At 45.3% G+C, this 16,386-nt stretch overlaps 1 protein-coding gene and 1 pseudogene across 1 annotated transcript in view; one reads left to right on the forward strand and one right to left on the reverse strand.

The window, feature by feature from the left end:
- Positions 1–3,094: 3,094 nt before the first annotated feature.
- On the reverse strand, positions 3,095–5,186 carry LOC111971612 (piggyBac transposable element-derived protein 4-like; annotated as a pseudogene).
- A 2,486-nt stretch (positions 5,187–7,672) lies between these two features.
- The window catches only part of LOC111979083 (MORC family CW-type zinc finger protein 3), a 28,767-nt gene continuing 20,053 nt past the window's right edge, over positions 7,673–16,386 (forward strand). Inside the window, exons 1-2 of the mRNA XM_024009373.2 lie at positions 7,673–7,764; positions 9,008–9,080. Coding sequence (XP_023865141.1) covers positions 7,726–7,764; positions 9,008–9,080 — 112 coding nt within the window. The 5' untranslated portion in view covers positions 7,673–7,725. The remainder of the gene's footprint in view (positions 7,765–9,007; positions 9,081–16,386) is intronic.

The following is a 16,386-nucleotide window of genomic DNA, read 5'->3' on the forward strand; positions in this document are numbered from 1 at the left end:
TTGGATTTTCAATCAAACTATGGTATGGTTTGTATGCATTTTTTGCGCTCTAAATGTTAGCTTGTTACATGTTTCTTCAGAACAGTTTGCAGTATCAACATTTCCAAACAAATAACAAGGGGAAGGGAGAATCTGTAGACCCAGAGAAAAAACACACTCTTTGCCAGAATTCAGCCAGCTTCGCAAGCCATACAATCCAAATCCAGTTGAGTCGAAGTTTATATACACTTAGGTTGGAGTCATTAAACTCGTTTTTCAACCACTCCACAATTTTTTTTTTAAAAACTATAGTTTGGCAAGTCGGTAGACATCTAATTTGTGATGACAAAGTCATTTTTCAACAATTGTTTACAGATTATTTCATTATAATTCACTGTATCATAATTTCAGTGGGTCAGAAGTTTACTACCTAAGTTGACTGTGCCTTTAACAGCTTGGAAATTCCGAAAATGATGTCATGGCTTTTAGAAGCTTGATAGGCTAATTGACATCATTTGAAGTCAATTGGTGTACCTGTGGATGATTTCACGGCCTACATCAACTCAGTGCCTCTTGCTTGATCATGGGAAAATCAAAGAAATCAGCCAAGAATCAGAAAACATTGTAACCTCCACAAGTCTGCTTATCCTTGGGAGCAATTTCCAACGCCTGACGGTACCACGTTCATCTGTACAACTAGTACGCAAGTATAAAAACCATGGGACCACGCAGCCGTCATACGTCAGGAAGGAGATGCGTTTGTCGCCTAGAGATGAACGTACTTTGGTGTGAAAAGTGCAAATCAATCCCAGAACACAGCAAAGGCTGTGAGATGCTGGAGGAAAGATACAAAAGTATCTATATCCACAGTAAACGAGTTCTATATCAATTACCTAAAGGCGTCAGCAAGGAAGAAGCCAACACTCCAAACAACCATGAAAAAGCCAGTACGGATTGAACTGCACTGGACAAAGATCGTACTTTTGAGAATGTCTCTGGTCTTGATTACAATATACTGTTTGGCATATTACCTCATTATGTTTGGAGGAAAGGGGGGATGCTTGCAAGCGAAGACACCATCCCAACTGTGAAGACGGGTGGCAGCTCATGTTGTGGGGAGCTTTGCTGCGAGGGACTGGTGCACTTCCAAAATAGATGATCATGAGAGACGGGAAATTATGTGGTATTAGAACATCTCAAGCACCTCAGTCAGGAGTTAAGCTTGGTCGCAAATGGGTAATCCAAATGGACACATGACCCCAAGCTACTCAAAGTTGTGGCAATAAGCATAGGACAAACAAGTCAGGTATTGGGTGGCATCAAAGTCCTGACTCAATCTATAGAAAATGTGTGGGCAGAACTGAAAGGTGTGTGACAAGGAGGCTACAACCTGACTCAGTTACACCAGTCTGTCAGGAGATTGGCCAAATTACCCAACTTATTGTGGGAGCTTGTGGAAGGCTGTCGAAACATATGACCCAAGTTAAACAATTAAGGCAATGCTACATATTAATTGAGTGTATGTAACTTCTGACCACTGGGATGTGATGAAAGAATAAAGGCTGAAAATCTTCTCTCTACTTATTCTGACATTTCATTCTTAAAATAAGTGGTGATCCTAACTGACCTAGAAGGGAATTTTTACTCGGATTAAATGTCAGGTTGTGAAAAACTGAGTTTACATGTATTTGGCTAAGTGTTTGCAAACTTCCAACTTCAACTGTATGTCCTTTTGTGTTTTAACCTCCAGCAGAGGAATGATATTGAGTGCATTTTATTCAGTTTCACTGGCATATAGTAGGTTATATGGATGTCTTAATTTCACGAACTTCAATTAGCGTACCAAGGCACAGCGTGCATTGAGTTCTATCTTTTTAATCACAAGTGAAACTAGAAAACAAACTTACAAAGAACGTGAAGACGTAGTGCCCAAACACTAACACAAACAATATCCACAAGCAGGTGTGAGATAGGGCTTCCTAAATATGTCCCCAATTAGAGAGCAACAATTACCGCTGTTTCTAATTGGAACCATACAAAACCACCAACATAGAAATACAATTCAAGCACCCCTAGTCACACCCTGACCTTATAACCACTATAGAGAATCCAAGGGCTCTCTATAGTCAAGGCGTGACAGTACCCCCCCTCCCAAAAGTGCGGACTCCGGCAAACCTGAACAAATGGGGAGGGTAGGGGGGGGGGGGGGGGGGTGACTATGTCAGTGGCGGCTCCGGTGTGGGTCGTAGCCCCACCCTGATCACGATCGGCAATGGAGCTGGTTGGACGCGCGCCCGACTGGGCACCGGCGCAGCGGAGGTCTCGGCCAGAGCGGGTTGGACGCCGCGCCGGACTGGTCTCCGGCGCAGAGGAAGGCTCCTGCTTTGAGCGGACTGGACGCCATGCCTGGAATGGAACCGTCGCGGAAGCTTTGACTGGAACCGTCGCGGAAGCTCTGGACTGGAACCTCGCGGAAGCTTGATGGGACCGTCGCCGGAAGCTCTGGACTGGAACCGTCGCCGGAAGCTCTGGACTGTGAGATGGGACTGGAGGCTAGTGCGTGGAGCCGGTATAGGTGGCACCGCATGGTGACATGCACTTCAGGCGAGAGGACAGGACGTACCGGACTGGGGACGCACTGGAGTCCAGATGTGTGGCCGGCACAAGTTCACCAGACTGCTAACGGATCTCTGGTCAATGTTGAGCAGCACACTTGCACAATCACTCTCACATCTCTCTCTCTCTCTCTCCCCCACTTCTCCATATCCTCCCTGACGGTCTGGCTCTTGCTCGGCTCGACCGGCCACCCTTGTGCACCCCCAAAAACTCTCGGGGTTGTCTTTGGGCTTTTGTGGTCGCGAACCCTGCGTCGTCGCTGCTCCATTATTTACCTTCCGTCTGCCGCCAAGGAAGGGTTTCGATCAACATAGTCTTGTATAAGTGAAATAATCTGTAAACAATTGTTGGAAAAATGACTTGTGTCATGCACAAAGTAGATGTCCTAACCGACTTGCCAAACTATAGTTTGTTTAAAAAAAAATTGTGGAGTGGTTGAAAAACGAGTTTTAACCCTCCCGTCGTCCTCGTATCGTGTCTAGACCCCGCGTCCTCCGGGTCACCCTGTCCCGTCTTGGCTAAAGGCCCAATGGGTGCAAGTGTGACAGTATACGTGTGAACAGCCTTTGCAGATGTATTTCTAACACCTGCAGCACACCGTGTGTTTCTTGGAGTCCTTCTTCGGTGGGCAGAGCTGACACCTCTTCCTCTTACTTGCCCCATGCTGTTGACGAGCAGCCGTAGTACTCTGTAGGACTTTGACAAGTGCTGACGCCGCTTCGGTGTGGGGAAGATGCTGCCTTCTTTGGATCAGCGGCTTCACAAGTGCCTTTCCCAGCTGCTCCAGGAACACCCTCCTCTTGTTGCGCTTCCGAGGCATCCAGTCAGGCTTGATCTCTCGCCATATGACAAAGGCGTTGTAGGAGGACACATCGAGGATGTTGTGGAAGACGACCAGGGGCCAGCGGGCAGTCATCCATCTGCAGCTGTACATGCCGACCACCTTGTCTAGGTTATCCACGCCGCCCTTGTTGCAGTTGTAGTCTTGGATGACGGCAAGCTTCCTGTCGCGGCGATCGCTGACTTGGGCTTCTGTGTGCAGCGTGCTCAGAAGTAGCACGTTCTTATTTTTCTTTGCCAGGTAGGACACTAGAGTAGCGGTGGGCGTGAAGGCAAACCTGGAGGACGGGACCTGTCTGCCCTTGAGCAGCGCCGGCGGGAGCTCGGCCTTGTTCTTTCTCACCGTGCCCACCATGGTGAGGTTCCTCTCGAGGAGCCGCTGTTCCAGTTCGTAGGAGGTGAAGAAATTGTCACACGTGACATTGCGACCGCTCAGTCCCGTTGTCAGATCGAGGACGACGCGCATCCCCTGGTTCTTCTCGGGGCCTCCGCTGGCTGCATTGCATCTTCCAAGCGTAGCTGGACTTGGCGTCACAGGCCACCCACGACTTGATGCCGTATTTCGCCGGCTTGCTGGGAATGTACTGACGGAAAGGACAGCGGCCTTTGGCAAGGAGAGAAGAGATTGGCGTCATTACCGGCTCATGGGGGGCAATGAGTGCTACGTTATACATATACTAGCTCTCTCTATACACACGCACACACAGTACCTCTGAACGGGACCAGTTGCACGTCCACTGTCACGTCAGACCCCGGGTTGTAGAGGGCCGGCAGCCGCGCCTCCCAGACCTCTCGTATGGCTGCAAGTTTGTCCGTGGCAAGCCTCACGGGTCTCGACTGGCGATCGTCGAATCGCAGCAGCCTCGAGTACTTGTGAAAGACCTTGAGCAGCATGGTTGCCCAGGAACACGGTCCTGCCGCTCTCCGAGTCCCACAGGCTGGCCGCGGCCTCGCCTTGGGCCCTGTAGACGCCCGCTAGGATCAGCAGCCCTACGTAGGCGCGCAGGTCGGTGGTGTCCATGTCTCGCCAGCCGTCGCCGTATTTTCTCGCCCCATGCAAATTTGTCATTTCCAGAATTATCCTTTCTATCGCCGGTGTGACGAACAGGTGGAAGGTGGACGCGATGTCGCGGGTGTGAGTCACGGCATAGGCCGTGGGGCCCGGAGTCTTGTCCGGCCAGGCGTGACAGATCGCACAGGCCCTGTGGCGGCCATAGGCCACGGGGGACCATTTGATTTTGCCGGTTTTTGACAGCAACGTCTCCCTTTGGGCTCGAGCAGAGGCCATCTCTTCCTCGTGTTGGTCCTCGTGTTGGTCCTCGGGGGCTTCCTCCGGGTCTTCCTCCGAAGAGCGCGAAGACGCCTGGTCGGCCTCGCGCTCGGGATTGCATTCCTCCGCGTCTTCGTCTTCCGAAACCTCTTCCTCCTCGGAATCGGAGTAGTCTTCTTGGTCGACGCTGGAGAAGATCTGTTCTAGGACCTGCGCTGCCGGTGAAACGCACGGCCATGGTGGCTTGGGTCCACTGATCAGCGGCGAGGGAGAGCACGCGGCACGGGGGTAATGATGACTTTGTGTGCCGCTGACAATATTAGTATCGTCTCTATGGCCAGCTTACACGGGAGACGACGTGAATCGACGAGGCGCGTGTTCGCCCCTGTTGCACCCCTGTTGCGCCGCTGGGCGTGTGTAGCTGTGTGTGCATTTCACCTGTGCACCACTGGGCTGTCCTCTTGCACACACAGCGGGGCATGTCTGGACGTGTGTAGCCCTGGCTGGGTCAGTCTGACCCAGAGCACAGCGGGGGAGCGCCCACCTCACACAGTACACACAATAACATACACCTGGCTAGTGGCTGGCTGGGTCACTCTGACCCCGAGCACAGCGGGGGAGCCCCCACCTCACACAGTACACACAATAACATACACCTCCCTAGTGGCTGGCTGGGTCACGCTGACCCCAGCACAGAGGGGGAGCCGCACACAACCTCGCCACTCACAGACTCTCTACACACACAGTATACACAGTACACACAATAACATACACCTCGCTAGTGGTTGGCTGGGTCACGCTGACCCCAGCACAGAGCACAGAGGGGGAGCCCTCCAAACACAGGGCCTGGGTCACTCTAACCCCGAGGACCACGGGAGGGTTAATGACTCCAACCTAAGTGTATATAAACTTCCGACTTCAACTGGATTTGGATTTGGTATGGTCTTGCGAAGGCTGGCTGAATTCTGGCAAAGAGTGTGTTCTTTTTTCTCTGGGTGTCTACAGATTCTCCCTTCCCCTTGTTTTTATTTGTTTGGAAATGTTGATACTGCAAACTGTTATCTGAAGAAACAGTGTAACTAAGCATTTAGAGCGGCTAAGAAATGCATACAACCATACTCATAGTTTGGATTTGAAAATCCAAATAGGCATCTTCATTTGATGTGAATTGGTAGACTAATTCACATAAATATTTGATAACTAATAAAGTAAGATACGTCTCTAACAAGATCCTTCACAGATGTTATCCTTGTAATAGTCGGATTTCTAAATATGTAATTAATGTAGAAAATGAATGTAGCTTTTGTAAATAGGAAAATTAGACTATAGAGTATTTATTTTGTGATTACTTGCATAGTGAAATATTTTGGACAGATATGAAAATATATATTAGTGATAAGATGGGTAAACCTGTAAGCATTATCAAATTTCATGTTATTTTTTATTTTACATACATGCCAATACATTGTGAATTTGTTCATTTTATTGGGAGAATTTTTCATCCATAACATGAAGTTCATGGGTGCAGCATCACTACAGACCCTGGTTCGATCCCGGGCTGTATCACAACCGGCCGTGATCAGGAGTCTCATAGAGCGGCGCACAATTGGCTCAGCGTCGTCTGTGTTAGGGGAGGGTTTGGCCGGGGGCTCATTGCGCTCTAGTGACTCTTTGTGGCGGGTCGGGCGCCTGCAGGCTAACCTCGGTGCGGCTAGCTTCCAGGTTAAGCGGGCGGGTGTTTTCTTCAGGATCGGTGTGTACCCCACGGGACGGTTGAGCTAACGTAGGCTAATGCGATTAGCATGAGGTTGTAAGTAAGAAGAACATTTCCCAGGACATAGACATATCTGATTTTGTCAGAAAGCTTAAATTCTTCTTAATCTAACTGCACTGTCCAATGTACAGTAGCTATTGCAGTGAAGGAATACCATGCTATTCTTTGAGTAGAGTGCACAGGGCTTTTCTCTTGCATTTCAAAGATGACGGTACAAAAAACAATACACATTTTATTTCTTTTTTTCTTTGTATTTTCTTTTACCAGATCTAATGTGTTATATTCTCCTACATTCATTTCACATTTCCACAAACTTCAAAGTGTTTCCTTTCAAATGGTATCAAGAATATGCATATCCTTGCTTCAATGCCTGAGCTACAGGCAGTTAGATTTGGGTATGTCATTTTAGGCGAAAATTKAAAAAAACGGTCCGATCCTTAGTGTGGGCTGGCGGGTCATGTTTCGGAGGACGCATGACTCAACCTTCGCCTCCCGAGCCGGTTGGGGAGTTGCAGCGATGAGACAAGATCGAAATAGGGGAGAAAAAGAGGGTAAAAAATGATTATGGTAAGAAAATAAGTTTTAATATTTTTCTGATTGATTTACAATATTATATAACAAGCATTTCACCACACCCGCAGCAACATCTGCTAAACATGTGTATGTGACCAATACAATTTAATTTAAAATATATAAATACCAAATGATCAAATAAGTGTCTACAGTATTTGTCCAAATGTAACTTGTCTTTAATATACTTTTATTGTGTCTCTCTGGTTTTGTTTATTTACTTTTCTGTTATGTGTGATATTTGTATATTGTTTTGTACCATGTTCCTGTAATGCAATAAAACATAATAATACAAACAAATATTTGAAATCCAACAGTTGTAATGCAAGGGTGGGGCTTGGGGCTGTCTCGTGTGGGTCTTTGACTGAGAAAGACACAGTGGAGAGCCAACCAGTAATAGCACAGCCTCCTTCATTATCGACGCATTGTGCCGACAACGTCAGTGAACCATTCCAGACTCTGAAGTCAGGAGGACTTCGAGAGTTAGGTGTTAGCCGTACTAAGATGCCAGTGTCTTTCTTTTAAATTTATATAAATTGGTTCGTGATTAAACAGATACATTAAGTTGTTCTTAACACACCAACAGCATGTTATGGGCGGGGTTATGTCCAGTTGGGCGGTGCCCTCGCGCTGGACTTGTGCATGCTGACCACGCCCCTTCTGCATTTCGGAGAAGATGGCGTCGCAAGTACAGAGAGGAGTGCCTCTAAGTGCGGTAAGCATATTATGATATTTTACAGTATCTGTAATCTGTTGGAATTTGTATTTAGAAGTAAATTGGTGTGCAGTAAACTTAGACGTATGGTGATAGTCTTGTTGGTTCGATCGCATAATGTAATGTGTGTTTTGGAGCTAGCTAACGTTAGCTAGCTAGCCAATATCCTTTGGGAATGTTGATTGCCGTTAGCGCGTGCGATATTGATAAGCCCCAGTCCCCATGCAAAATGGAACATCTTTTGACCAGCCGAGCTGGATATTTCTATGTTGTCGTTTGCTAGATAAATACAGAACTATTTCTGAACTTGGGGAAAATAGATACTTTGTAGAGGCGTTTCTCCTCATCTAATGTCATGCGGTGTTGTTGTGGTGACGTGCAATATTTTTCAGTGTCACACACCGAGTAGCCCAATGGCGCTCATCCACTATTGTCAAAAACGAGTTGCGTCCTGAGATTCGGAAATCCGGGAGATTGAATTGTGTTCAAATCAAAGCGCCAGATTGCCTAACGGGCGTGTTTTCACGGCGTTGTAAAGCAGATGGCAACCACCACGAAACAGCGTATGCGAACGTGAGTAGATTACGTTGAAAACAACGGTCGGCCATCTTGGACGCTGTCTCCAGTTCATAGCTATAATATATACCCCAGTGATTCCCTCCTCGGTCACAGTATGGTTGCTGTTGCTGCATCCAAGCTATCCTATGCCATTAAAATGGGTATCCAAATGGGTATCCAAATAGTGTCCATTTTAATCCTTGCACAGGTCAGAAGTGCGAGATGTTTAGCTTAACTTCATCACCATATAGCCAAGAATGACTACATTGGCCCAGACATGCATCTCATCTAATTTAAGACTATCCTCTCCATGTGCCCTGGGCTGTGCTTGGGGAAGCTTCTGAATCTACAGGCGTGTGTGTGTTTGACAGGAGGGGGAGGTTGAAGATGGGGGGGATAGGAGGGGGGGGTATTAAGATGGAGAGAGGTTTGTGTGTGAAGAAGATGGAGAGAGGTTTGTGTGAGATGAGTAAAGGCAGTGAGTTTTGGGTGTGCTTTTCACACTTTAAACTCACATGATGTGGGGATGGACACATGTAGGTTAGTCAGTCAGGACATCAAGGGTTGTCAGTCATTTGAGAATGGAGTAGCCCTAACATAATGCTTCCTGAAGGAGGTGGTAATATACAACATTTTATACATTTAATGTCATCAACGTAGGCTAACTCTACTCCTCCCTTAACAGCTCTGTCCCAAGTTCCTCCACACAAACTCCACCAGCCACACCTGGCCCTTCAGCGCGATCGCTGAATTAATAGGTGAGTCATCATCAGTCCTACTGTCCAGTCGCCAAGTTACCCGGTGTGTCACCTGTCATATTTGTCCAATCGCTGTGTCCAACTGTGAATCATTAAATCATTACTATCCAATCACTGAGCATCATGGTGTTAAAATGGCTACTCCGAGGCAATGTTCTGCACTCATTTTGTGACCTATTTTATCCTGCTGAGCGTCTCATTTTTGGATGGGATTCTTTTCCCATACCCACAGTGTTAATGGATGGGTCTTCTTTTTCCCCTTGGGGTAGACCTATAAATCAAATTGTATTGGTCACATACACATTTAGCAGATGTTATTGCGGGTGTAGCGAATTGCTTGTGTTTCTAGCTCCAACAGTGCAGTGACTAACAAGTAATAGCTAACAATTTCACAACAATATACACAAATCTAAAGTAAAGGAATGAAGAATATACAAATATTTGGATGAGCATTGTCGGAGCAGCATAGACTAAGAGACAGTAGAATAGAATTCAATAGAATACAGTATATACGTATGAGATGAGTAATGCAAAATATGTAAACATTATTAAAGTGGCCAGTGAATTCAAGTCTACGTATGTAGGGCAGCAGCCTCTAAGGTGCTTGTGATGGCTATTTAACAGTCCGATGGCCTTGAGATAGAAGCTGTTTTTCCAGTCTGTCCCAGCTTTGATGCACCTGTACTGACCTCGCCTTCTGGATAATAGTGGGGTGAACAGGCAGTGGCTCGGGTGGTCGTTGTCCTTGATGATCTTTTTGGCCTTCCTGTGACATCGGGTGCTGTAGGTGTTCTGAGGGGCAGGAAGTTTGCCCCCGGTTATGCGTTGGGCAGACTTCACCACCCTCTGGAGAGCCCTGCGGTTGTGGGCGGAGCAGTTGCCGTACCAGGCCGTGATACAGCTCGATAGGATGCTCTCAATTGTGCATCTGTAGGAGTTGGTGATTGTTTAAGGTGCCAAGCCACATTTCTTCAGCTTCCTGAGCTTGAGAAGGTGCTGTTGCACCTTCTTTACCACACTGACTGTGTGGGTGGATCATTTAATTTTGTCCGTGATGTGTACGCAGAAGAACTTTACACTAGAGGTCGACCAATTATGATTTTTCAATGCCGATACCAATTATTGGTGGTTCAAAAAAAGCCGATAGCGATTAATCGACCGATTTAATAAAAATAAAATAAAAAATGTGTATTTGTTATAATGACAATTACAACAATACTGAATGAACACTTATTTTAACTTAATATAATATCAATAAAATCAATTTAGCCTCAAATAAATAATGAAACATGTTCAATTTAGTTTAAATAATGCAAAAACAAAGTGTTGGGGAAGAAAGTAAAAGTGCAATATGTGCCATGTAAGAAAGCTAACGTTTAAGTTCCTTGCTCAGAACATGAGAACATATGAAAGCTGGTGGTTCCTTTTAACATGAGTCTTCAATATTCCCAGGTAAGAAGTTTTAGGTTGTACTTATTATAGGAATTATAGGATTATTTCTCTCTATACCATTTGTATTTCATTAACCTTTGACTATTGGATGTTCTTATAGGCACTTTAGTATTGCCAGTGTAACAGTATAGCTTCCGTCCCTCTCCTCGCTCCTACCTGGGCTCGAACCAGGAACACATCGACAACAGCCACCCTCGAAGCAGCGTTACCCATGCAGAGCAAGGGGAACAACCACTCCAAGTCTCAGAGCGAGTGAAGTTTGAAACGCTATTAGTGCGCACCCCGCTAACTAGCTAGCCATTTCACATCGGTTACACCAGCCTAATCTCGGGGGTTGATAGGCTTGAAGTCATAAACAGCTCAATGCTTGAAGCACAGCGAAGAGCTGCTGGCAAAACGCACGAAAGTGCTGTTTGAATGAATGCTTACGAGCCTGCTGGTGCCTACCACCGCTCAGTCAGACTGCTCTATCAAATCATAGACTTAATTATAACACACAGAAATACGAGCCTTAGGTCATTAATATGGTTGATTCCGGAAACTATCATCYCGAAAACAAAATGTTTATTCTTTCAGTGAAATACGGAACCGTTCTGTATTTTATCTAACAGGTGGCATCCATAAGTCTAAATATTCCTGTTACATTGCACAACCTTCAATGTTTTGTCATAATTACGTACAATTCTGGCAAATTAGGCGGCCCAAACTGTTGCATATACCCTGACTCTGCGTGCAATGAACGCAAGAGAAATGACACAATTTCACCTGGTTAATATTGCCTGCTAACCTGGATTTCTTTTAGCTGAATATCCAGGTTTAAAAATATAYACTTCTGTGAATTGATTTTAAGAAAGGCATTGATGTTTATGGTTAGGTACACATTGGAGCAACGATACGCACCGCATCGATTATATGCAACGCAGGACACGCTAGAATAGCTAGTAATATCATCAACCATGTGTAGTTAACTAGTGATTATGATTGATTGATTGATTGTTTTTTATACGATAACTTTAATGCTAGCTACCAACTTACCTTGGCTTCTACTGCATTCGCGTAACCGGCAGGCCTCTCGTGGAGTGCAATGTAATCAGGTGGTTAGAGCGATCAGGTGGTTAGAGCGTTGGACTAGTTAACTGTAAGGTTGCAAGATTGAATCCCCCGAGCTGACAAGGTAAAAATCTATTGTTCTGCCCCTGAACGAGGCAGTTAACCCACCGTTCCTAGGCCGTCATTAAAAATAAGAATGTGTTCTTTAACTGACTTGCCTAGTTAAATAAAGATTAAATAAAGGTGTAAAAAAAAAATCTGGCCAAATCGGTGTCCAAAAATACAGATTTCCGATTGTTATGAAAACTTGAAATCGGCCCTAATTAATCGGCCATTCCGTTTAATCGGTCGACCTCTACTTTCCACCTTCTCCATTGCGGTCCTGTTGATGTGKATAGGGTGGTGCTCCCTCCTGTTGTTTCCTGAAGTCCATGATCAGCTTATTTTGTTGACGTTGAGTGAGAGGGTATTTTCCTGGCACCACACTCCCAGGGCCCTCACCCTCCTCCCTGTAGGCTGTCTCATCATTGTTGGTAATTAGGCCTACTACTGTTGTCGACTGCAAACTTGATGATTGAGTTGGAGGTGTGCGTGGCCACGCAGTCACGGGTGAACAGGGAGTACATGAGGGGGCTGAGCACGCACCCTTGTGAGGCCCCTGTGTCCATACCCAGTTGCACAGGGCAGGGTTCAGACCCAGGGCCCCGAGCTTAATGATGAGCTTGGCGGGTACTATGGTGTTGAATGCTGAGCTATAGCATTCTTACATCCTCTTGTCCAGATGGGATAGGGCAGTGTGCAGTGCGATGGGGATTGCATCATCTGTGGATCTATTGGGGCGGTAAGCAAATTGAAGTGGGTCTAGGGTGTAAGGTAAAGGTGATATGATCCTTGACTTCATTATGACAGAAGTGAGTGCTACAGGGCTACAGGGATAGTCATTTAGTTCAGTTACCAGTGTTCCTGTACCCAAAAAAGCAATGGTGGATATCTTAAAGCATGTGGGGACAGCAGACTGGGATAGGGAGAGATTGAATATGTCTGATAACACTCTGGCCAGCTTGTCTGCGCATGCACTGAGAACGCGGCTAGAGATGCTGTCTGGTGCCGGCAGCCTTCCTAGGTTTAACACACTTAAATGTCTTACATCGGCCACGGAGAAGGAGAGCCCACAGTCCTTGGTAGCTGGTCGCGTTGGTGGCACTGTGTTATCCTCAAAGCGGGCGAAAAAGGTGTTTAGCTTGTCTGGGTGCAAGACGTCGGTGTCCACGACATGGCTAGTTTTCCCTTTGTAGTCCGATGATTGTCTGTAGACCCTGCCACATACGTCTCGTGTCTGAGCCGTTGAATTGCGACTCCACTTTGTCTTTACTTACATTTTACATGTTTGTTTGCATTACGGAGGGAATAACTACACTGTTTGTATTCGGCCATATTCCCAGTCGCCTTGCAATTTTTAAATTCGGTGGTTTGCGCTTTCATTTTTGCACAAATGCTGCCATCTATCCACGGTTTTGGGTTTGGGCAGGTTTTAATAGTCACTATGGGTACAACATCTCCTATTCATTTCCTGTTAAACTCAGTCACCGTATCCATGTATTCGTCAATATTATTCTCACAGGTTACCCAGAACATATCTCAGTCCGTGTGATCAAAACAAACTTGAAACAGATTTAAAGTGATAGTCCTATAGACGGACCCACAGCGGTCCTGTCCCTGGGGATGTCTGTTTTCCAGAGTAGGGTTGCAAAGGGAGGGAATATTCTCAGTAACTTTCAAAATGTACCAGTAATTACCTGCGACTTTGGAAACATTATGGAATTTTCATAACATGGAATATAACTTTTTGATGTATGCTACATGAAACCTATGCTGTATGACTACACACTGAAGACCTTAAGATCTCTGAAACCTACAATGCTTGGGAATATAACCTAATTGATGTTCAGTGAGTATCACTCTCAATTCAAATAACACTAAGGAATATGCCATTTTCTTTCCCCTGCCATGTCCTCCCCTCCTATACTCACTTTGCCTCTACCTTTCTACTACCGTTCTCCAGACTACTATAAAAAGTTATTGCTCTTGGCTGCTATCGCACATAAACTACTCAAGATGGACAGAGAATGCTAAAGCTCTCTGAACCCTACAATGAGTGGGAATATAACCTAATGGAAGCTCAGACTATCACTCTAAATCCGTGTAATCCCCTGTCTTGCCCCTCCTCTCTACCTTTCTCCCTTCTCCACTCTTCATGTTGGCAGCCATAGATTTTGCATAAAATAACATTTTACCCTTCCTGAGAAATAATCCCTCTGCTAGGCTGCTCTGTCACATTAACTACCTGAGAGCGTCAGAAAAAGAGGGAATGCAAACACTCCGTAATGCCTCTGATACCCTAGAATGATTGGGAATATAACCGAATCCCCTTCCCTCCTCGGCTCGCCTTCCTCACTTCTCTTCGCATTTCCTTGATTTGCTTTCGAATGACGTCATTGTGATTAGACTTTATAAAAATTTCTGAACCATATTACCATAGTTTCTGACAATTAGCCGACAGTAGTGTGTCTGGATAAGGGTCTTTATCCTGCGGGCTAGGCCTATAGCCTATCCCACAGCAGTCCTGCCCCTAGGGTGGTCTTTTTCCACACGCACGCACAGCCTCCATGATGATTAATCCCGGTCACTGGGCTCCAGGGTAACGTTTTAACCTGGTGGTACTGGTGCCACTAACTTCTTTACAGTTGATAGTACCAGCCCATGATTTGGTCGCACCATCCAATGAAATTTGTCACGCAATAGAAATAATAGGAGTGATCATCTTGTGAAGGGATTGTAAGGTCWTTCACATTGCTTTATTAAGAAGTGTGTAGTAGACTACTGGGATCGTTTTCAATAAAGACGTTGTTTCATCTAACATGTCTAAGCAGGAATGCACGATTCAAGATATTTTGACATGCAACCTAATCCAGTGTTGGTCATGCATTTTTTTACTGTCAAAATAGGGCTACAGAATTTTCTGTTTTTTTGTTCAATATAATTATTTTTCCGTTATCTTTATACACTAATATTACATATAGATATAGGCCTAATTCAATTGGTGCTCATTCACCACCTGAGGAAGTGGAAACTGTAAACACATTAGCTAGATTGTTAACTCTAATTATAACACCTACTGCTAGTAGCCATGTTAATCAAACAGTACATTTAATGTGCTAAAAACGTACTTAGTTTTGTAATAGTCCTACGACCTACTCATCTCCAGTGAGGCCTAGTGCACTTGCCATGGTATATGTGCATTTCACATGCCCCATATTCAGAATATCTTGATTGTATAACTGTGTGCTTTGAGCTCAACATTGAGAGTTGAGAAATACAAATAATACCTACAGAAAGATGAGAAAACAAATTATACCTATACCCGTGTCCCTCTCTTTAACATGGACAACAGTAGTTGCTTCCAAGGTTGTTTTTTCTCTGCAATTACATTTTGAAATGTTATACAATCAGAATGCATTTCTCAGGGCACACGGGGCGAGGCTTGCTCATTACAGCAGGTGGCCCCGGTGAAACAGGCACAGCAGGAGGGCACACCATTTCATTAAAGGAGTCATGGGTATAATGCAGTTTAGAGAGGCCTTTGTTTAACCAAGTCAAGGTTTTATCTGGCCCAAAAATAGGACATGTTGATTGAGGTGACCAGGTAGAATGTGTAACCAATTAAAAATGTAACTCGTACAGATAGTTATAGGGTCAACGAAATTGTTGCCTTCTGGAGCCCTGCTTATCAGGCAGTGAGCAGTTTCTCAGGCAGGTCTCTGTTGCTGCAGTGCAGTCTGCCAGTCTGCAATTTGTCTGCCAACCCAGTTTAGTATTCAGCCTGTCACCAGATACCGTCTCAGATGTCCATCACAGTTCTGTGCATGTCTCTGATACAGTTTCCTCCCATCACCATCAATCTCTCCATCTTTCGCTGTTGCAGTATCTCACACTCTTGATTTCCTTCAATACCCCTCAATTTTGCTAACCAATCCCACTCTTTCTCTCTTTTTGTACYTGGAGCAATAAAGGCTTAGGATATAGCAATATCTCTCATCAGCCTAGTGTTTCCCATCTACCCAGTACACACACTGCCAACCCCACCCCGCCAGTATGGCTTTGGAGAGGCCTTTGGATTCAAGCTTACTCCAGACAAAATAATGGAGAGCGGAGGAGCTAGACAATAGAAGATAGTAGTACAAAGATGGCGGTAGGGATGAACATTTTGAAAAGGAGATGGCTGGAGGGATAGAGGGAGGGAGTGATTCTGAAGGTAGTTGATGGAAGAGGGAGACCAGATCACATGTTTGTGTTAGTCTAATGTTCCAGTAGTGTTTTGAGGATGTTGCATCTACAGCAGAGGCTGGGGTTGCATCCTCTGTGACAGCTGTCAATGCCAGCCTGTTCTAATGGTCCGTGTTGCACAAGCAACAAAGGAGGACATATTATATCTATCACACTTTACATTACACAGCTTTAATGTTATATTGGGTGTCTAAAACCCTGATGATGTGGTAGTTTTCCACAGCATTAGCAACACAGATGGCAATGTGATTTGGCTTGTACTCCTATGCTGGTTTGGCGTGAATGTGTTGGCATTGGGCAAATGGCTTGGGTGGTCTACTATAGTGGCATACACTATGCAAGAGATTTGTTATTTGTAAAGCAACAGTGTAAAAATCTATATTTGTGGGAAAATGTCATTTCTGATTTATTCTGTTCATATTCCTCTATGCTTACAAATCCTTTATTTCCATGTCTTTTC

Source organism: Salvelinus sp. IW2-2015, linkage group LG2 (genome assembly GCF_002910315.2).
Source record: "Salvelinus sp. IW2-2015 linkage group LG2, ASM291031v2, whole genome shotgun sequence".
In the NCBI taxonomy this organism is placed as follows: domain Eukaryota; kingdom Metazoa; phylum Chordata; class Actinopteri; order Salmoniformes; family Salmonidae; genus Salvelinus; species Salvelinus sp. IW2-2015.